General features: G+C 40.6%; 1 protein-coding gene across 1 annotated transcript in view; it reads right to left on the minus strand.

Moving 5' to 3' along the window:
• pard6a (par-6 family cell polarity regulator alpha) overlaps nucleotides 1-23,088 on the minus strand; it is a 35,962-nt gene that overhangs the window by 10,049 nt on the left and 2,825 nt on the right. Inside the window, exon 2 of the mRNA XM_023397343.2 lies at nucleotides 17,004-17,226. Coding sequence (XP_023253111.1) covers nucleotides 17,004-17,226 — 223 coding nt within the window. The remainder of the gene's footprint in view (nucleotides 1-17,003; nucleotides 17,227-23,088) is intronic.

Raw genomic sequence — 23,088 nt, forward strand, 5'->3', positions numbered from 1 at the left:
TCAGCTTCGTTTCTGATGAGTAGTCAGTGGGAACCCACAGCAGATGTGGCCCCTGGCAGAGGTGTGGGAGAGCTGAAGAGAGGTAGAGGAGTACACACAGACTGATGAAGGCACAGACTCACACATACTTCACATACTTCAGCACACCAACACAGGTTTATCTATATAATCTAATCAAGTGGAACAGGACATCTGAATATTTTTCTTCTTTTCTGTTTGGAGGAACGTTCTTACAGTTCAGTCCAACAATATTATTCTGTGTGTCAGGTTTCATATCAGGACCCATCACTCTGACTGTATTATAAATATTTATAGTACAGTGTTCACATCATTTTTAATTTCACACTTCTTCCCTCTTTCCCATCTCTCTCTCTCTCTCTGCAGCTTCATCAACAATCAGCTGACAGTGGGACTTCACCAGAAAGATAGAGAGAAGAAGGATGGATGTTTAATATAAGAATATCCCTGACTTCTTCTTCTCCGACACAGTCTCCTACTTCAGCTCCTGAAATCCACTTTACTGTCTATTTCCACAACTGTCTGTACAACTGCATTTATTACTACTACTGCAATTACTGCTAATGCTTCATTTTTAAATGCTCCACTTGCACTGTACACTGCACTGTTTATGATGACAGTGGAAAACAAATGTAAATGTGGAAGAGATTACAGCATTTATATATCACCCAGCCACAGTGTGAGTCCCACTGAGTCAGCCTTCACTAATTTGCCTGATTGATTAAGGATTAACATCTGGTAACCTCTGGATTAATCCACACTCTGTGGATTATGACTAGCAGGGAATATGAGTGATACTGTATTTAAGATCTGCTGCTCTGAACAGACGGGATGATAGGGGTCAGACTGAGAGGCTTAAAGGAATCCTCCAATCCAGATGAGACTCAGATGTGATCTATTGATTCTGGCTGTTTGTAGTAAATCAATCTTTGACTCAGGTGGGGTTAAAAAGCAGATTTTTTACAGAGCAAACAGGATTAGCCAAGCCACACCCACAAACTGCAGGACTGAAGTGCACTTGGACCTGACTATGAAACACAATTCAAAGAATGCCTGAGCCTCTCCAGTCTGGTTTACTGTGTTCGGACTGGGCTTTAACTTTGTGCCTGTCACATGGCATGACAGCTCTAAAATCACACTCTTTCTGAAGCTCTGTCAGACGGCTGATGTTTCTGTTCTGCCAGTGAACATCACCAAGCAGAGAGACCGTCCTCTGTAAACAATGACTCCATATTCACTGTGACCTCACAGTTACATTTCACTGTGAGGCGACCTCTAGTGGTCGTAGTCATTATTTCACACAGGAGACTGTTGCTTTTATCCATGATCCTTTCACAACCTTAAGCACATCTTTAATATTGTAACCATGACGATAAAGGTCTGGTACGTCTGTACACCGCTGGTACTCTCCTATGGGTCGTATCTGAAGGTGGTTAAGGTCGGAGGACTTGTTGCAGCCGCATCCTTTCTGTTTTCAGCATGTCTGGTTTCTGTTTTCGTCTGGCCTCCGTTATTAACCGGACTGTATTACGGTTTTGACGGAATATGTTGAAGTAGACTAATCTATGACAACAGAAGCTGTTCTGGAGGCAGGTGGAGGAACAACACCCACTTCATGTTTCTACATGCTTTGTTTGTGTAGTCAGTCCTTAGTTCTCATCCTTCTATAAGCAGCAGCACTAACCAGATCACAAACCAACCTGTGAAGATTTGACAGTGTGATTTAACGAGAGCTGCTTGTCTTGCCTGAACATTATAACCAGGCCCGGCGACAGACGGCGTCCTGTGGTCCCGGGGACAATAGAAAATGTGTCCTGGATGAACAGAGATCTTCTGTGGGATGCCTCCGGAATGAATGGGATTTTATATATAAATATTTATTTATTTAGCAAATGACAAACTGAACTGAGCACTGACAAGTGACTACAACAGAGCGTGTTGTTGCGCCGTTACTATTGTTACTCGGCGTGAGACCTGAAATGTTCCTGAGCAAAACTCGGCACAACAGCGGTTCCTCTACTCCCTCAGTCACAGCTCGCTGCAGGACCTTGCACATATGAAGCGTTCGTCAATCAACACGCAGAGTGAGACCACCTTCAATCCCAGTCTGAGGTCATTTAAGGACAAACTACAATTACTGTCTCGTGGTCGTATGCCTGGCTGTGTGTGTCTGCCCTTCACACATCAGGAGAACTGGTCATTCTATCCACTTCACACTTGGTGTGTGTATTGCTGCAGTTGGTTCATAATTTGGTGCAATTTGGAGACTTGGCATTTTTAGTATGAATAAAATTTGAATAAACTAACAACTAAAAACCACAGATGATAACAATAAAAGAACAAAACGTGCGTTTGGGACGTTTCAGGGACGGTGGTGAAAACGTTGTTCTGGAGCCCTGATAACTGTCATCAGGTCGGTTTATTTAAACTAACGCTGAACTCTGAGCTCAACCTGTCACTGTTTCACACATCAGAGACCAAGCATCAACCTCAGGGGCTGAAAACTGAAGCCAACACTGAAGAACCAAAACCTGCTAATGACCACTAGAGTCTGCCTCCAACACTGAGTCAATCCCCATAGAATCCCATATTAAAATGTCCAACTTTACAGCAGAAATAAACATGTTTACAGCCTGGTACAGGCCCTGGCCTGGCCCCTCCCTGTTTGCCTATTTTTGAATTAGCTGGGAGTTATGGGTGGAGTCAGACACTGCCAAGATGGCGACGGTGGAGCAGCTCACTCTGAGCTTCAGAAACCTGTGGGTGACGTCACAGAGGCTACATCCATCTTTATCTACAGTCTAGAGAGAGACTGTCCGGAGACAGAGGTTACCTTCTCCTCTCACATACAAACACCTGTCATCATATCATCACAGCGTCACAGGTAACTTGATCACTATGTAAACTCCATGAAGGCCATGACATACAGGTGGACATACAAGTTCCAGAAATAAATCCAGTGAGTGTACACTGAGTTAAGATTGGTTAGTTAAACTATTACAAACTATTATTTTGAAAGTCAAAATAAAATTGTACTTTAATGTGAAAGCTCCAGTGGAGGAGATGAGAAGAGGCACCATCAGAGTCAAAGTCATCCATTTTTAACATCAACACCAGCATAGATCGATGTCTGTCTGTTGTTTTCCTGTGTTGCTATGGATCTTGAGCCAAACATTTTCAGACCTCTCACCTACATTGTCAGCCTGTGCAAACTATTTGAATAAAGTAGTTCCAGCTGATGGAAAACACCTGCTGTGATGTCACTGATAGGGCGGGACCTGTCTGTTGGTGAAACAGAGAGTGCTCTGTGTTTCTGAGGCTGGACAGAGAGCAAACAATAAAAACAAAGCATGTATTCATGCGTATACTGCACACATATGAACATAAAAACATAAAATTAGCAAATGACCAGCATGTGTCATCTAACTACTAAAACATTGTTTTCTTTCAACAGAAAAACTTCTATATCAAACCTTTGATTATGGACACATCTACTGTTTCACATGCAGCCTCCAGGCTGCTCTGCGCTCAACTAAAAACTAGAATCACCTTCTCATGGTTCTTCCCTCTGTCAACCAGACAAGCTACAGGAAATACACTCACTCATTCACTCCTCCCTCCTCACTATCCAGGGAGTTATATGTAGACTATACAGTGAGCTCATCTGTAAATGAAAAAACACTTTCAGACACTGTTTCAGATGCATTGTGGGATACTATGAGTCCACTATATAGGGTATAATAATTTTCAATATACATTCGGAGAGTACTTCAAAATGGACTATATAGGGAGTAGTGAGTGAGTTCGGACACAGCCAATCTGTCCTTCCTGAGTTACAGCGTTGAATAATGACCAGAAGTGTTTTTACAGAACATTATGATGTCACAGTCAAGTTGACCTTTGACCTTTTGGATGTAAAATGCTGTCACTTCATTTTATCCTTGCAGAAATTTGAGTTAGATGGTGTCATTAGTGTTTAAATACTGGAGTTATAGCCAAAAACTTGATTCGAGAGGTAACAGTGACCTTTGGCCCCCAAAATCTAGTCAGTTCAACCTTGAATTCAAGTGAACGTTTAAACCAAATTTGAAGAAATTCTATCAAGTCGTGACTGAGGAATCACGTTCATGAGAATGTGACGGACAGCCTGAAAACACGAGGGACTGTCGTCGCTGTGGAGACATAACAAGTGGAAGATGGAAAATGAAACTGAGGAAAAATAAGCACTACCTAAAAGGTCCACCCGGATCCAGTGATGCAAATCAAACAGGGATGAGAACAGTGAAAGTGGGAACATCCATTTCAGCCCTCAGTGCTTCCCTCTAAATCATTTCCTGTTCATATAATAACCACCAACACTCACAGTTCATGGATCGCGCCTAATAAAACATTCTGAAGGACAAATTACAGAAATGAGCAAATGCCTAAAAAGATCTAAGTTAAAGTTAAAACTATGAAAGATACATCTCTGACTCATCTAACGGTCTGGAAAAAGCACAGCCAGCTCATGAGATTCATTACTACCGCAGAGTAATAGGGCCACATTGAGGGCAAAAAATCTGACATTTTTCGAGAATAAAGTCTCCTTTTTCTTCAGATATGATGATTTTATTCTCAAAATTACAACTTTATTCTCTAAATTTCAGGTTTCTTTTTTTACCTCAAACTGCTCTTTATTAAGAGTGACAGCTGAGACAATTGGCCTCGATCAACCAAACTGAAAATTTCAATATTTTTCGCTTTGGGACAGATTACTTGATTATTTAAGAAAATTATTTGGCACCAATTCTTTGATAAGTAAAACTGAACAAAAAAGTGTCTGGAAAATGAGACATGAGACAGATTGTTTTTATCCAAAAATGTCCCTGCTACATCCTACGTGTTAGGTAATTATTCAAAGATTAAAATAATCCAGACAAGCTGTGTTCAGGTGAGCTGTGAAGAAGGCCTTGACTGTTTGACCCCACAGTCAAACTGCAGGATCTTCATCACACATAACACCTGACAACATAACACTGAAGGAGAGGACAAACTACATCTTCAAGTCATTACATCATCTATTTACTAATGACAATGTTTGTCTGTTTATACATGATATTAAAACAGACAGTGAGTATGACTGTTTTAACCCACCTACCTATTTCAGCCATGATAATCAAAGACCAGTATACATTTGATTTCGACGCTTCTTTCAGATGTTTGTCCATTCGCCACACAACGCTTACAAAGATCCTTTATAACAAAAGATGATCCATTACAAGCAGCGCCAATGGTAAGAAATGCTGCACACTTCTTGTCTCCTAAGTGGGCGTGGTCATGATGCTTGTTCACGTCAAAACACAACAACATAATACAACACTAGATACAGTTTGAACACCTGATGTTTTTATCTGTTTGCTTCTATCTGATCAACCCAGTACAAGATCATATCAGTCTAATACTCTCTGTTTTCCCTCCAAAAACAGTAACAACCATAGTATTATAAAGCAAAGAAACAAGTTATATTTCAGTTTGAACTTTTAATCCATGGTTTCAACATATAGATCCCTCTAAACTTCTGTGGTTGGAAAGTGTCGGCAGCTCTCCTGCAGCAGTGAAACCAGAACCAACAGAGAGAAGAGATTTGTGCTGAGAGATCTCATGAGAGTTTGTTACTGAGACAGAGACAGGTCTCTAATAAAGTTCATTTTCTCCTGATCTGTCTGAAAAATGACATTTTAATGTCACAATGTTCTGAAGAGCTTTGGCTTGTGAGAAATGGATCCGGTATTTATTTTGGTGACTAAAGAATCACAATGTGTGATCAGGTTCACTTCTCTCATTGGAGTGAACAGACTCAGACCTGCTGCTGGTCTCCTACAGGGGAGGGAGGGGGAGAAACCCACAAGACTCAGATACAGGAAATGATTGTAAGTGCACCATCTCCTTTCTCAGCTGTCTGTGAAGCTGTCTTCTGTTCATAAGCAGCAGCCAGAGACGGTTTGACTGAGGTCTTGTCTACATCCAGTCATGGCCCACTTTGGTGGTGGATGTCAGGCTGAGATTCAGATTTATAACACTGGCCGTTTTTAGATATATATTTATGTTGTCATTTGGTATGTTTTGTTTGCACACATTATTTATATGATTTTTTTTAATGATATATGATTATATGATATATTTTTTCTTTTATTTGTATTGGCTCCATGCAGGGAGCAGGAACTGAGTGTGCACCTGTGTTGCACGGGGGCACTTTAAGTCGTAAAAGTTTCCTTCACACATGAAGTTGAAAGAAAGTTGTTTTTTGTAGTGCGTTAAGGTTTAAGTTAAAGGTGACAGATCTATTTTTGATCATGTGAAGCCAGCGAGGTGTTTATTTACATGCTTATGTGTCGTTGTGTGTGTTGATATTTACATTTCTATAGTTTGCTGTAATATGAATGTGTGTCTATTTTGTACAATGTTATGTATCTAATTAGTTTGACGATGTTGCCGTTGACAGTAACAAGTGATGATGGTGGCATTAGAAGATGAATAAATCAAACAGTAACAGCGAATTCTGCTGTTGTCTATTTCCCGAAGGGAGTGACACTGATGGTTGAGGTGAATACAAACACACACACACACACACACACACACACACACACACACACACACACACACACACACACACACACAGTGAGGCTTGTTCTTCTCTGCTGGAGACAAATACCTGACCTGCTACTCCTCATGCAGCATTCCTTCACTGTCACACAGGCTGCTTCACATATCCACCAACGCAGAGCAACATCAGTGGTAAGAGAAAACAAACTCATGCACATCCCACACACACACACCGTCTCTACGTGGAGAGTGTGTGTGTGTTTCCTGACAAGGCAGACAGGACAGAGACAGGACCTCACCGGAAAGAGCCAGACTAAAGCCTGAAGGCACAGACACTGCTAAGCCCCCTGTAAACACACACACATACGCACGCACGCACACACACACACACACATGCACACACTGTAGATTGATAGAAAGATATTATAGACTTTCTCCTTCCCTAAAAGTTGAGACAAACCCTGTCCTTTAATGCTGTGATACACCCAAAATCTGATCAGCATTATAATCCATGTAAATCCTACAGACTGTCCTGTTCTTAAACGTCTGGCCTCATCATGACGGCATCATCCAAAACAAACTGCCTTTAACAGCTGTTAGACAACCCGATTTTATTCTATGTAAAATGGAGTCAATGGTTAATTTAATACAATGATTTTATTTGTTGTTGAAATGTAACAAGAGTTATGAAGAATATAAAATGAACATCAGTCAGTCCACCACGAACATGGACCAGACTTTCAGAGAAAATGCTTTTCAGTCTTGCTGCTCCTTGTGTTTTTAAGGAGCTGTTAAAGAGTCAGGTGTTGAGTTTAAACCTGAGTTTAACCTGAGTTTAACGTGAGGTTGTGTTTTGGTTCTGAAGGTTTAGTAGGTTGTGAGGTTCAGGGGAGAAGGAATGATGCTGTGACGGCCCTCTGGCTCTGCCATGGCCTGTAGCGTTGCATCTTGTCCTTTGTTTTGTCACAGTGACATTGATCTTTGACCTTTTAGATATGAAATCCTTATATTCTTATAGACATTTGTGTTGTGTCATAATTTGTGTATGAATTTCTGAATTATGGTCAAAAATATCTTAGCATCACAGTGACCTTGACCTTTGACCACCAAAATCTAGTCAGGTCATCGGTCAGTCAAAGTGAATGTTTTTGCCAGATCTTATCAAATTCCCTCTGGGGGTTCCTAGTATATCACATATTTCCACCATTACTTCCTCAAACCCCGCCGTCACACTGCTGCTGGTCTCTCGTCAGCAGTCTAGGGCTGCACGATGTGCAAAAGAAATCATTATGATTATTTTGGCAGATATTGTGATTGAGATTTCAGTTGAAATGGTCATTTTTGCATTTCATTTTCACTGAAAAAATTTTTAAGAATGATGATGATTGGATTTTTGTTGGTCTTGTACCAAACAAACATGTTTAGATGTTTTGGTACATCTGGAGAATATGATTGTAGGCCAGGGCGTCTTTGTAGTTCCACTCAGCTGCCCCATCACCCACTTCCTTCATGTCCCTGACGGTCTCAGACTCTGCAGCCACCCGATGCACACTGCCACTGCAGGACAGTGAGCCCCTACACTCCACCATTACCACATGGTCCAGTGGTTTGCACCTGAACCAGGTCTAAGGCTCTGGTGTACAGTTTTACCAAGCTATAATAAGAGGCTACAATGCCTGGCCTGACCATGTGTCACTCAGAAAACAGTCAGCCAATCAGAAGAGAGGCTCTGACTCTGAGCCCTCACTGACTTATTCATTGTCTGACTGTTTAATTTGATTTTATGTTGTGGCCATTTATCACATTATTACAGAACAAGGTGCAGAATTTAAAGATCTGAAAAACCAGCTGTTATAAGTCTGTATGAGGGAGTCAGGTGAGGTGTGTGACTGAGACCACCAGTAACTAAACATCATTCACAGAATATAATGTGGACATTATCAATGTTACTGTCGGCTTCTGTTTTTGTGTCTCTCAAAAATGCATGAGTCTGTGATCTGCAGCTGTCATAAGCTGTGTGTGCGTGTGTGTGTGTGTGTGTGTGTGTGTGTGTGTGTGTGTGTAACAGTGACCTCACTCTGCAGTGCCCACCATCTGGAGCCCAAGGGGCTGCCATATGGCAGTTGAGTGCAGGTCCACAATAAGCCTGTGTACAGTGGAGAGACAAAGACCCGCTTCATGCTGTGAGGGCGTGGTAGTAACCCCACCCACTGACAACTTCAACTGAAAATACAATAGACATAACATTATACATACATTATATTTTTCTCACTGTTTCATTGTGCTGCAGTCTACAACAGGTAACGCATGAAGTAAGGAAGTGAGAAATCTAGACCATGACTCGGTAAAGAATACACCCCTATCGTCTTCACAGATCACAACCTAATCATACTTTAGTGTCTTTGGGTTGCTGTGTTAGTCTTAGTTCACAGAGCACACAAGTCCAGTTGGCTAAGCTGCAGAGTCATGAATCACATTGATTTTACTCCCCTTAAAGTTCCTCCAGACATGTTTTAAACTCTGTAAAAATCCTCTGCTATGATTCATATTTAGTTGAACATGGTTTTCACACATAGAAATTGGGTCTGAAGCTCATCTCCTCTTACTTCCTGATTGAGAATTGTGGATCAGGCCTTGGGCCCCGCCCACCACCTGCTGTCTCCAGGTGGACAGGTGAAAGAGCAGAGAGTATCAAGATGGTTAGAGGAGGAAACATCAGAGAGACTCAGCCACATGTTTGAGCCTCAGTCAGACCCAGACTCAGATGAGGAGTCTGAGACCAGAACCAGAGACTAGCAGACGGATCAGAGCGGTTAGCGCAGTTAGCATCTTTTATTTGTTTATGTAGTTTGTTAGCTTGTAACTGGCAGTGGCTGACACAGTGTTAGTGGTTGTGCTAATGCTAACTCTCTCTCTCTCTGTGCTGACAAGGTTTCAGGTTTATTTAGCCCCGCCCCCCATCCCAACAAGTTGACAGGATTGGTTCCTTAGGTTTGTGACGTATGAAACCCTGGCTGTCTGAATCTGTTCAGACTGTCATTGGTTCACTGCAGTTCAAGGTGGAAACACTCAGTCATGGTGTTGTTGTTTATTATATAAAAACATCTTATGGATGTTAACGAGGTTAAACTCTGGATTTTCATCAGAGGGTCTTTAAGTCGTTAGAAACATGGCAGCTTATCAATAAACAAGTAAACATTCTAATTTGCTAGTTTGACTGTGTGTATGAAAAGGAGAAAGTGCAACCTGCTTCATGTCTATGACTGTGTGATGAGGAGCTCTCAGTCCCCCTGACCTTCACTGTAACTCCATGTTCAGTGAGAACTCTCCGTGTACAGAACATGTTTAACACCGTCCCACCCAGACCAGATGAGATATATAATCGCTCCAGCGTGTTTTGGGTCTTCCCCGGGGTCTTCTAACCAGATGCCTGAACCATCTCACCTGGCTCCGGCCCTACTCCGAGCTCCCTCTGGATGTCAGAGCTTCTCACTCTATCTCTAAGGCTGAGCCCTGACACCCTGAGGAGGAAACTCATTTCAGCTGCTTGATGTCATTCTTTCAGTCACTACACGCTATCTGGTCCCTGTATAACCACAGTCAGAGTTAAACATGTCAAACACGTTCCTGGTGAGTGTTGTCCACCACGGTTGTCCCTTATCACCGATCCTGTTTGTGATTTTCATGGTCAGGCTCTCAAGAAGGAGGAGTGTGTCTGGTTTGGGAGCCTCAGAATTCCCTCTCTGCTATTTGCAGATGTTGTGGTTCTGCTGGCCTCATCAGACCGGGACCTTCACCGTGCACTGGGGCTGTTTGCGGCCAAGTGTGAAGCGCTTGAGATGAAGGTCAGCACGTCCATGGCCCACGGTTCTCTGCTGGAAAACGATGGATTGCTCTTTACAGGTTGGGATGGCTCGGGAGTTTCTGCCCCAAGCGAAGGAGTTCAAGTATCAGGTCTTGCTCAAAGTGAGGGTGGGATGGAAAGGGAGACTGAAACACATATCTGTGCAGCATTAGCAGTGAAGCAGGCATCGTACCAGACTGTTGGTGGTGAAGAGGGAGCTCTCGATTTACCAGTTGATCTTCGTTGTGACCCTCATCAATGGTCATGAGCTCTGGGTAGTGGGTAGTACTAATACTATAATTGTCTAATACATTAGTGCTGAAGTCACTGTTACTTAAACGTTTCACTTACCGCACACTTCAGTTTATATATTGTATTTACAAACTAATCGTTCCCCTCAGGTTAGTAATGAACTGAAATATAATTTCTCTAATGTGTATTTCAGTTGCTCCTCAACACGCCTCCTCTCCCCTGCCGCTCCAGTCACAGCAGTGAACATATGCTGTTGTGCCAAAGCTCTACAGACAACGTTAACATTATGTCACTGCTTTGACTGTATCAGTTCATTAGCTGAGTTACTGTGATGGCAGGGTTTCAGGACAGAAGGCAGAAGAAGTGAAAACCTCTCTCTCTCTCTCTCTCTATCCAGCTCTGTGATTCTCCCCGTCTTTCCCTCCGCCTCCCTCCATCCCTGCATATCGCTGCTTGTGTATGAATATTTGATTTCCTCCTCCTATCTTCATGTTATGCACAGATATTTTCAGCCATCTATAGTCAGCTCTCCATCCGAAATGTAGAGATCTCAGTCAGAGGGCTGGGGGAGCTTTATATAAATACATTCCTACACACATTTACAGACATAAGCATGTCGGCAGCCACAGCAGTGTTTCACTGTGTTTATTTGTGTATGTCTGTGTGTTGGTGTTATTTCTGGAAAGTCATTTCTATGGCACCCTCTGGCAGGAAGAAGATAAAACCATCCCTTGTCTTCATCCCCCCGCTCCCTCTGCCTGCTCTCTTCCAATCTCTCTTTCTCAATCTTTCATTTTCTTCTCCCTCTTTCTCTCTCTCTTTCTCAATCTTTCACTTTCTTCTCCCTCTCTCTCTCTTTCTCTCTCACACACACACACAGACACACACACACACGCACACCGGGCTCTGGCGTACAGATATGTCAGCTTCTCTTTTAACAGCATCACAAAGCTCATAGTCTGAACCTGGATGCAGAACTAATCTGCCATTGGCTGAGCTGCTGAGGACCTGATAAAAATACTCACCAGCTACATCATGTCATTATTTCACCAAACATAACTGCATTAGTTTAAAGTCTGCAAATTCATCTTTAGATTATCAACTGTAAACATTATGTCAGTCAGATAAACTATATCTTATCTTCAATACCACCAACATCAGTAGTTTCACAACTGTAATTTATACAAAGCTACTTTTACCACTCAGTAATACTACAACTACCACTGCAGTACACTTACAGGTTGTTACTACGGCTACCACTGTAGTTCTGCAGAAGAACTGTTACTACAGCTACCACTGTAGTTCTGCAGAACTGTTACTACAGCTACCACTGTAGTTCTGCAGGCTGTTACCATGGCTACCACTGTAGTTCTGCAGAAGAACGGTTACTTCAGCTGCCACTGTAGTTCTGCAGAACTGTTACTACAGCTACCACTGTAGTTCTGCAGGTTGTCACCACAGCTACCACTGTAGTTCTGGTACCATAAGTAAAAGATATATTGATTACTATAAGTTCTTCTCAGGTTCAAAAACTCACAAACTTCATTATTATTATGTGTGAATTCTGATTCCGCTTTCAAACTATTATTATCAAAATCTTTTTATTTCTCTTTCTTCTGTACCTTTTGCACTAACTACTTACACACTTTCAGCCACAGAAACCATTCAATTATCAAAATGATCAGCATTTTTTCTACTATTCATAATTGTTTTTAAATATTCAGCTTTTTCTGGAAAAGTTTTTGCCATTCAAATGAATAGACTGAATGTTCAAATCATCAAAAACCTTCTCTTCTTTGAAATTCAACTACTTCTGCATACTTTCATCTTGAGACTTCATTTCATCTTTAAACAAAAAAGTTTTTGATTTATCACAGTTTAAGGATTTTTTGACACAGCTGTTCTGCTTTTATAAAATCTTTTCTAAACTTTTAGCTCTTCAGTTCTTTCACTTGTCCCAGACAGTTTCTACATGACATGGTAGATATATTTGTGCTCTATACACAGTCTGACTCCTGAAACAACAGGACGTACAGATTTGAACTGTCGGCCGTAAGTGACCTATTTTCTTAAACTCGCTCTATTTTCCACATTTTTGACTCTAGTAACATGAAAACCACACAGGCGTGTGCAGGAAGCTCTTGTGGCACTGAAGGTGTAAACAGTTTGCTGATATGAGGTACATTTTTTTATTGAATAGCAGGAGTTTGAGCGGTGCACTGATCTAAACTCTCACTAAGGTCGGTGTCAGAGGAAGGGACACTGATAGCATCACCATGGCAACCAGCTACACAAAGCTGATGAACATGCTCCTTAACTTCTTCGATCTCTGTGATGTTTAGAAACACAACCAAACAATCTCTCTCTCTCTCACTCACACATATATTGACAGAAACACACATTGACAGACACACACACATGCATGGACACACGCACACGCACGCACGCACACACACACACACACACAGAGGCAGTGAGTGGAGCTGATATGATTGATGAAGTCTTTTAGAGTAAGATAATCCCACCCAGTAGCAAATGGCTCAAAACACCAGATGGGCCGCTATCACTTTCACTTTCTCTCTCTCTCTCTCTCGCGCTCTCTGTCTCTCTCTCAGTCCATTTTACCTGTTTTGTTTAACAAAAGATATAGTTTGATATTCACCTAATCACATTAATGACACAACTGCTCATTTTAATGGTAAATAATGGATCAATTACTACAGTTACAGTAAACTAGAGTTATTCACTAACAAACCTGAACCATGAATGTTCTGCTGTGCTGAGGGTTGTAGAGCTTTCAGCACATATTTGTTTATTGCTCTGTGACCTTCATTAACCCTGCCCTCAACACCAACTGTAGTGTAGCTGTAGAAACATAAACCATTATGAAACTTGTGAGGATGGTGTGGGTCCAGCAGTCTCAGTTTAAGATGAACAGGTAAAGATAATTTGGCTCATTACAAGGGCTGTTATAATGTCATTTTACTTGTGTATAGTGAAAGTGATTTGACAATGAGTATCAGCTACTACTGCAGCAGATAACAGCCTCTTTCCTTCTATGAAAACTTAACGTTAATGGAAATCTTCGTCATTTAGTTTCATAGGTCTATATATGCAATTGCTTAACACTAATGAGTGGGAGACTGGTGTTGCCACAGTAGCTGATACCAAACAATTCTCAGACAGAACCATACAGGTGTAGAGCTGCTAGAGCCACTGGAACGATACTCCGCTAAGTGATGAAGTAAAATATCCGCAGGTCACAGAATCCAGTTGAAATTTAAAAAGCACAGAAATTTTTTTTTTTTTTTAAAACACTTGAAGATTGGATCATCACTAAATTGTTTGTCATGCAAGAGAGCTAATAAAAACAAAGGAAAGATGTCATTTTGATATTTAAGGTGTATCAACTGATTTCCAAATGTCAGTCATGCATTGAGCAACATTCAAGAAAACATTCCACCTTAAAAGTGTTTGGTAGCTGCTGGTAGCCTCCGAGCTGATCAGTGAATTATATGGTTCATTAGTAAACACGCATGACCGAGTCAGTCTGTTACACTGGGACAGCTGGTGCTCCTGGAAATGAAAGCTAGCTTAGCTACAGCCTACTCTGTTAGCTTAGCTTGACCTCTGCCTGCATTGCAGCTTTTCCTTTGAATGGATGTTTCCAATGTGGCTTCACTTGCTCGACACAAGTCAGTAAATGAAATCAGTGAAAACACAAACTACTTGTGTTGATTCACCTGCTGCTTAATGCTACGCTAACTCCGACCTGCTACATCCAAGGTATGGTCTAATATTACTGAGCTGGATGTTCGTCTGATGCTGCGTCATATTATCAACATGATCAAACTGCTCATAAAGTCAGTCTAACATCTGATCAAATAGCACTGCACCTCTGGAGAGAACACAGTGTAATAAATACTCACGCTGCTGTCTCATCGTTTCGATATCAGACAGCACCAGGATGTTTTATTTTGAGAAGCTCATTCACAGCCGTTGTGCTGCTGTGGTCGCCCATTAAAATTTTTACAAACTGTGCAGAGCACTGGGTTTGACAGGTTTGGCATAAAGTTTCATTTTCAACATGTCCAGGTGTGTGAGACACCATGATGAGCGGGGATGAATATAAACCGTGTGACACATCAACGCTTTCGACATATTTACATGATCGATTACATCAACATCGTTGTTTCCTTGTGGTCTGGTATCATCATGCTTTGCAGTCTGGTATTAAAGGAGTTGGAGACCACTGACTGAATATGCTGTATCATTTCATAATATGTGAATCATGTCTTTTGAAATGATTTACAGCTGTAAAATATGAAAAATGAATGTATTGTACTGCTAAAGGCTAATGTTAGCTGGCTCTGTGAGTTGGTGCAAAAAATTTATAAAGAATATTAATGAGTTCTGTGGCACATGAGGGATGTTTCTGAAACAAAATAAACTCCTCTTCCTGTCTTCCATCCTGTGTACATCCATCCCTCCATCCATCCATCCATCCATCCATCCATCCATCCATCCATCCATCTCTCTGCATGCTTAGTTCCTCCATTATGGATTATGGGACTCATTATTGTATACAACACTACTGCATTGTTGTGTCCCAGAGCACCTTCTCTTGCTGTGTCTCTGCATAATTCATGATGTAATGACGCTTATCTGCTGCTTAGCAAGCCACAATTGTTGTTCAGAATCACAGACAGCTGCTAGTTTAATCAGATTAACTGAGTGGTCTGGGAGAGAGAAGAGAGGAAGGAGAGAGAGAAGAAAGGAAGGGGAGAGAAGAGAGGAAGGGATGCTGGGACAGGAAGATACAGGATAAACAAGATAAAATCAACATATACTGTACACCTGTGTTTAACACGCTGTCTAGCAGGAGCTTTATTTGATCTTATTCAGAAGTAGAATCTCTAACATAAAACCCACACTGCATCAGGAATAATGTCGTAATTTAATCTCCACTGTACTTGAGAAGCTCGCCTGCCCCTCATTAGAAAGGATTGGGCCATGAGTTGGCTGGGCCAGAAATCTACTCACCCAATCACTCTATTTTTTTTCAAGTGCAGCCCTGTTTATTCACCATCTCCACGTGACTGTGGAGACTCGAACAGGATTCATGCAGCAGGCTCAGGCTACATGAACACATGATATCACGGTGATGATACAATTTGTTCCAATTCAGCTTTCTTTTTTTTTATATATATATATATACATTCAGCTCTATAGAAGTGTGTGTGTGTGTGTGTGTGTGTGTGTAGATCTATGCATCAAAACATCATTAACTTCTGTGCCTATGGAGGACCAGGAAAAGTAATAAAGCATTTTCTTAATTTCATATTTTAATAGCCATCTTGGCAGTGTCTGACTCCGCCCCTAACTCCCAGCTAATCCAAAAATGTGTGAGGTGATACAGTCTGTGTCTCTGAGTGGGAAATGGTGTACACATGGTTTCTGTGTGTATGTATCATATATTCATCATGGCCCCTGAACTGTTCTGTAACCATGGACCACCATAAAACATCACATGTATCCTCTATTCAAGTACACGGGTTTCTGTTATAGATAGATTACTGTGTGTCATATACAGTATACTTTAACATGAATGTAAAACAAACAAAAGATTTTTCTTGAAATGATGATAAAGTATTGCACCATGAACCCACACTGTCAATCAGCACAGCCCACTGTGGAAGAAAACACAGTGTGGTTGATTTTCTGTTACTACAATCAATCCACTGGTTTCTGTGTGTCCTGTCACAGCCCTTAACAAAACTCTGGAACTCTTGGACAGTTGCCAAGAAAGAAAAATGTTTAAAAGGAAGTCTCAGCATCTACAGTTCTGTGATGAAGACCATGTAATATGTTCAAAAGCCTTGGTTCAAGTGATTAAGTGGACCTTTAGTTAAGACTGTGTTGTTGTTTCTGAGCTCAAGAGTAAAATCCTGACGTCATCCAGGTCTGTGCATGTGACAGTGTGTGTGTTTCCTCTCTCTCTAATGAAGGAGACAGAACAAAATATCCACACACTCCACCAAGAGACAACTGTGTGAAAACAGCAGGGAGAGCATCATCAGGTGCTGCTGTGTATGAAGAATACACCATGTTTGATGTGGAGAACAAACAGCCTCCCTGCAGCTGTGCACAGCCTCTGGCTCACACACACACACGCACACACACACACACACACCAGCAGAAACAAGGACAGTAAACAGGCTCTGTGTTCATGTCATACGTGTTAGTGGTGAACAGAGTTAGTTGCAGGGCTTCAGACTGTCGCTCAGTCAGTCCCGTTTCCTCTTACCTTTCTTGGTGATGATAATGCGGAGCAGTGGGTTGGCCGACGACACGGCTTTGTGGAAGTTGTCGTCATTGTTGATTGGAAGTAGGTCTCCGTGGACATCGGCGTATCCCAGCAGCACGTCGATGCCGGGGATGTGGTGGATGGTCTGGAGGAGGCGGTAGAACTCCTGGAAGCCACCGGGGCCATTCCTCTTCAAGGCGAAGCGACGGTACTCTGCCTCAAACTGCAGGAGATGAACAACACAATCATCAGCTGAGGGCTGCTGCCACCACTAACATACAGAGACATACAGTCATGTGACATGGCAGTAATGTGATGTACTCTGTCTCCTATACATGATCTGTTATAGAACAGGAAGTTCCTCTTTGTAGATTATCTCCCTCTTTTCTCACCTCCACCTCTCCAGACATGTGAAGGTGAGAGCCCATCAAGTTATGATGATGGGGAAATGTATGAATATGAACATGCCTGTCATTCAAATACGTGGTGTCCTGCTGGTTTATGGTCACACTGGGACAACTTGAAAGTTGAAGTCATTCAAAATGGTTCAAAATGATTACTTCATGTTGATACATTATATTGTTATGTAATATAATAATGTAAATTAAAGTATTATAACGTGTTTAGAATTTTATATTATGTAAATAATACATACTATTCTGTCGTTACACCACCACACTATGGTAATTTTATTCTACACTATTTTATATTATATCTTATTACATTTTATAACATCGTATTAGCAATTTTTTAATTAAATTGACAGGATATCATATCAATTATTATTATTATTTCAATTATTTTATTTTATTACATTCTCCATGTGATTATATTTCTATTCAATTTTAAACATTTAATTTACAACATGAATGTTGTAAATTAAATTAAATCATGGACACATACCATACACATCCTGTTCTTTTCTTTTACATGTCTGTCAATCATATGTTCCTTTTGTGTCGCACTTGTGTTTGTTACACAAAGTTGCTAATGAAGAACAAAAAAAAAAGAAAGTTGAAGTCATACATTTTTGTTGTTTCAATGCCAGAAGTGTTTTTACAGAACATTATGATGCGACAGTGAAGTCGACCTTTGACCTTTTGTTTATATAATGTCATCACTTCACTTTATCCTTACAGACATTGGAGCTAAATTGTGTCATAATTAGTGTATGAATTTTTGCGTTATAGCCAAAAACATGCTTGTCATGGATGTCACACGGACATTTGACCTTTAACCACCAAATTCTAATCAGTTTGTCTTTGAGTCCAAGTGACTTATTTGTGCCAAATTTGAATAAAATCCAGTGAATGAGATCACGGCTCTCGGCAGATGTCTGATGCTTTCAGTACTTGACACTTTTCGACAAGCTGCTCTGGTTTAGTTCCTGCACCAGGAATCTTCTGTCTACTCAGAGTCAATAACAGATTATCATGTGTATCAAGCTGCTGGGCTTATGCAAGAACATGTTTGTCTTTTAAGAAAAAGAAAATTGTGTGCTTTACTGAAGCATGGAGTTTCAGAGGCTGTTGAGCCTCACATTCCCACAGAGGACATGTCTTCAGACCATGAAACATCTTCATTGGGAGATAAATACATGATTAGTCTATCAAAGAGTTTTACTTCCTAGTCTATAATTTCACTGAGGTCAGTCAGCCTCCATTAGCAGATGGAAGATAACATCCAGGTGGCTGTAACTATCCCAATGTCTTACAAAGCACTGATTCTACCTACTGAACTTTTTATGTTTTTACCACCAGGCCGTACTCACTGTGGTGAGCTTCAACATTTTCCAGGAGGTTTTCAGTAAAACAGGAAGTAAGTGAACCTGCTCACACACAGTGACACCAGGGCCTGAAGCATGCTGCTGCCACAGCCCTCATTTCTAACATTTTAAAAGTATCTCCTCTTGACACATGATCATTTGCTCCACAGCTACACTGTGAGTGTAGCAGGGTTACAGGTCTGAGTCACTGAGAGCTGCTGGCAAAAGCAGGGTGTAAGAGATATACTACAGTGCACACCAGTAATTAAACACTGGGGATACTAGAGTTAAATGGTTTATTGCAGGGTTATGTAATGATGTAAATGGATTATCAAGACTGTTGCTTAAACTCAGTGTTGGTCTGCGTCACTGTGCAGAGTAAATGGAGCCATGCTACAATGGATCAGCAGCAACCTGTGTAATTCAGATTATGATGAAATCCACCAATCAGCTTATTGTGGATATGAATCACCACTGTGATTGGCTGCTGGTCAATTCTTTATTAACATTAAAATGTAAACAGTCACATGACAGGCACTGTCCTTACACTTCAGGAAGTTGTGGGAAAATCAATGTGGTAGAAACTGTTGCCACAGATGTAAGTCTTAGATTGAGCAGGACGACGGTGCGGCTCTACTGTTTCCAACATGGTAAAGGAGCAGCACTCGCACTAGAATAGTCTTCATATTTAATATGGAGCAAACAACGAACACGTTTCAGCTATAAGCATCATCAGCGTAACAAACAGTGCTAAAACAGACAATTATATATATATCATCTGTATATCATATCACATCTGTACACATCTTTTCTCTGTGTATGCAATTTGAAACACTGTGTATGCTTCTTGGATATTGTATGGTTTTTATTGTAAGTTGTGCTCACTGTTTCTTATTGTGCAGCAGTGAGAGGGTGAGGAACAGGAGAAAAAACACTATATATATATATATATATATATATATATATACATACACTGTCGCCCATAAAGTTGGAATAATCTTGTTTTCAGACACAATCCTCTGTTTATTCCTATTTAAATGCATCAGTAATCACTTTGACCAGGTGCAATGATTACATTATGTGTCCCAATCACCCAGGTGAAATAAATTTATGCATAACATTTGTTTGGCACTAAAAAAATATTATTATTATTTTTTTCCAACTTTATGAGCAACAGTCTATATATATATATATATATAAAGTCTTTTTTTCTCTTGTTTCTTACAGTGATGATGCTTATACCTAAAACGTGTTTGCTGTCTGCCCCAAATTAAATATCAAGACTATTCAAATGAGAGTGTCGGCATTTCCTTTACCTTGTTGATTCTACTACGACCGTGCACCTGATGCAGTTTCCTACTCAAGATTTGGAGTCGTGTGCTGCCACTGTTTTTCTGTTTCCAAAATATTTCCTTCAGCCACCTGAGAAACAGGATTACTCTTAAATGAAAAGATTACAGTTTACAGGTGTGAAAAAGACTCACAAATAAACCTGAGCCAGACAGACAGGGAGGCTGCAGCAGCTGGTGCAGGTGGAGATACTGACGGAGCGACTGATGTCTCACTACAACCCTGAGCTAAATACAGCCTGCAGTGATTTCACACTTCATTATTCATCAGCTCTGCTGTTATAATGATGAATCATTGATAATTATTGATAATTACTGCTCTCATTGATAATTATTGATAATTACTGCTCTATTTGTGTGCAAATTGTGTAAACATATATATATATATATATATATATAAATAGATGTGAGTATATGAAGTCGTGTCTGTGTCTGAGGCAGAACGTGTTATAAAAGCCTCAGTGAATTTGCTCCACACTGACACTGTGTTATATCACTTACAATACAAGTACAAATAATTTACTGATGAACCATGAAACTGATGACAGTTTAACACACCATCTTCATAAACACCAACACACATAGACTAACACACGACACCACACAATGAGGAATGAGCATGGAGCACATGATTTTTGCACTATCAGTAAAAATGGAATGATTATAACAATAATATAATTACCGGTATATATTTAATATAAAACATACACACAGCTTCCTGCAGTGTTTTCCACTGCCCTTAGTGGGCTTGAAGTTGTTTGTATAACATCATGTTCTATTATTAGTGTCTAATCTGTTCTATGTTATTTTACATATTAATGTAAACATATATGTAAGTGATGCTGTTTGTTGTAAATCTCACCAGTCAAATTCACAACATAGAATAACATCAGCAGAGATGTTCTCATGATGTCTGATCCATCAGGGGATATTTTAATGGATCAGTATTGGCCGATATAAACCTGATCAAACAGTGTATGTATTCTGACTGTATTCTGTCCTCCTCAGCCTGGTACAGCTGCAGCACTGCTCTGCTTACAGATACTGAGAGTGTGTATATAAAAACTTATCTGGGGATCAGCTGTGTAAGAGACAGAGTTCAGACTGTGAGTTGGCAAAATACAGGGATTTCACTTTGTCAACACTGTTTCTGATAAAGAAGCAGAACCGTCAAGTGACTAACATGACATGAAAGAGACAGCGTGAGACAGAAAGAGGGAGAAAAGCAGAGACAAACATTAGCAGGTCAGTTCAGACAATCATCTGAGAGAGACAATAACAGACAGAACGTCAAAGAAGTGACTGTGTATAGGCACATCAGTGTTTCCCACAGATCTGCAATATTCTTGTGGTAGTGACTTATTTCATATTCCTCAGTGACATATTACCTCTTACCAGACTGAGACCTGCGGCTTCTGCCTCTCCCCCAGCTGTCTCATTACCTGCAGCAGGTTCACTCACCATGGAATGGAATCGAGAACTGACTTATCCATTCAATATCCACCGTGTCCACGTCTTCTAACATAATTCAATGGGTCTCACTCTTTCTCTCTTTCTGTTTGTCTTTGCGAGTTAGCAGAACGAAGAGGTACAGGGGAGCAAGTAGAGAATAGTTAATGAATCGCAAATAACGTCGTTCTGACAGATTAAAGAACATGCAACTAAAATGTCCAAATTAGTCAGCAAATATAGGCCTACATTAATATAATAATATACCTGGGCATACGGTGGCCCTGCAATGCAACTTAAGAAAACCCATGGAAAGAGACAAAACACAAACAAATTCAGAAAACATCTCCATCAATTTGACAATAGGTGGGCTGCAAATACTCACAACAAAACGGAAGTCTTACTGTCATTATCGGAATTAAAGCAAATATAACTTAAAAAGAAAAAAAGTGATGAACCTGGCTGTGATGTACTTGTTCAATGTCCAATTGTGACTTTTGAAGTTAAAAAACAAGTGCGTCCCAGCACGGGTTCATCACTGTTTAGTGTCCCCGGAAACACTGCCATTGTGTTGTGAGTATTTGCAGCACACGTGTTGTCAAATTCATGAAGTCGTTTGTCTGCGTTGCTGTAGAGCATTAAACAGCTGTATGTAAACACAGACCTTCATCACATTCTGAAACTAACCTGTGATGTCTCTGGAAGAGAAGGAGTCAGGGGGTCAGGAGGGTCTGCCACCCTGTTACCGGCTCTAGTTTAAATATGTGCTGCGGCTGTAATGTGGTTTTTATTTTTTAAATATTAATATTTCTTAACTCAACTATTTTACTTTGCTTCATTTAAAGTCTAGATTGTTACTGAGTAAAAACAAAGTCAGATGGTGAAGTTATGATGAACAAATGAAGAGTCCAATCAGCAACAACTACTGCATTGCCTAGCAATATATCATTTTGCCTGAGCTGGTTGTTGAGTAGTTGAGTCGGCTGTAGCCGCTGTGGAGTTTATGTTGTTTATACATCTCTGCTTTTTCTGCTGCTTTTTATTCTGCTGTTGATTCCATAAGAAGCAACAGCTGTTTGATTTATGTAGCTGTTTCCTGGTGTTTCTATTATTTTGTCCCATTTATAGAAGGTAGGCTTAACAACAGAAACACCTCTCTGTATAATGTAACACAGCACAACAGCTCCACACACTACGTCCTCCACAATGATCACATGGTTGAATCAACACTTCTCTACAACAATTAACAATATTAAAATCATAAAACACTGGTATTAGACTGCATCAGTTTTAGCTAGGTGTTCCTGATAAACTGCCAACTGAGTCTTTATTAGTAATTGTCTGTTGAATGCACAGACTGCAAAGAGCCTACCCATAATCCTCAGCAGTAAAGGACTGAAAGCTCCAAGTGTCACAAACCTAAGGAACCAATCCTGTCAACTTGTGGGAACGGGGGGCGGGGCTAAATAAACCTGAAACCTTGTCAGTACAGAGAGAGAGAGTTAGCATTAGCACAACCACT

This window comes from Seriola lalandi, unplaced genomic scaffold, assembly GCF_002814215.2.
Source record: "Seriola lalandi dorsalis isolate HSWRI2012SDOR001 ecotype SW California unplaced genomic scaffold, Sedor1 jcf7180002055008, whole genome shotgun sequence".
NCBI classification, from domain to species: domain Eukaryota; kingdom Metazoa; phylum Chordata; class Actinopteri; order Carangiformes; family Carangidae; genus Seriola; species Seriola lalandi.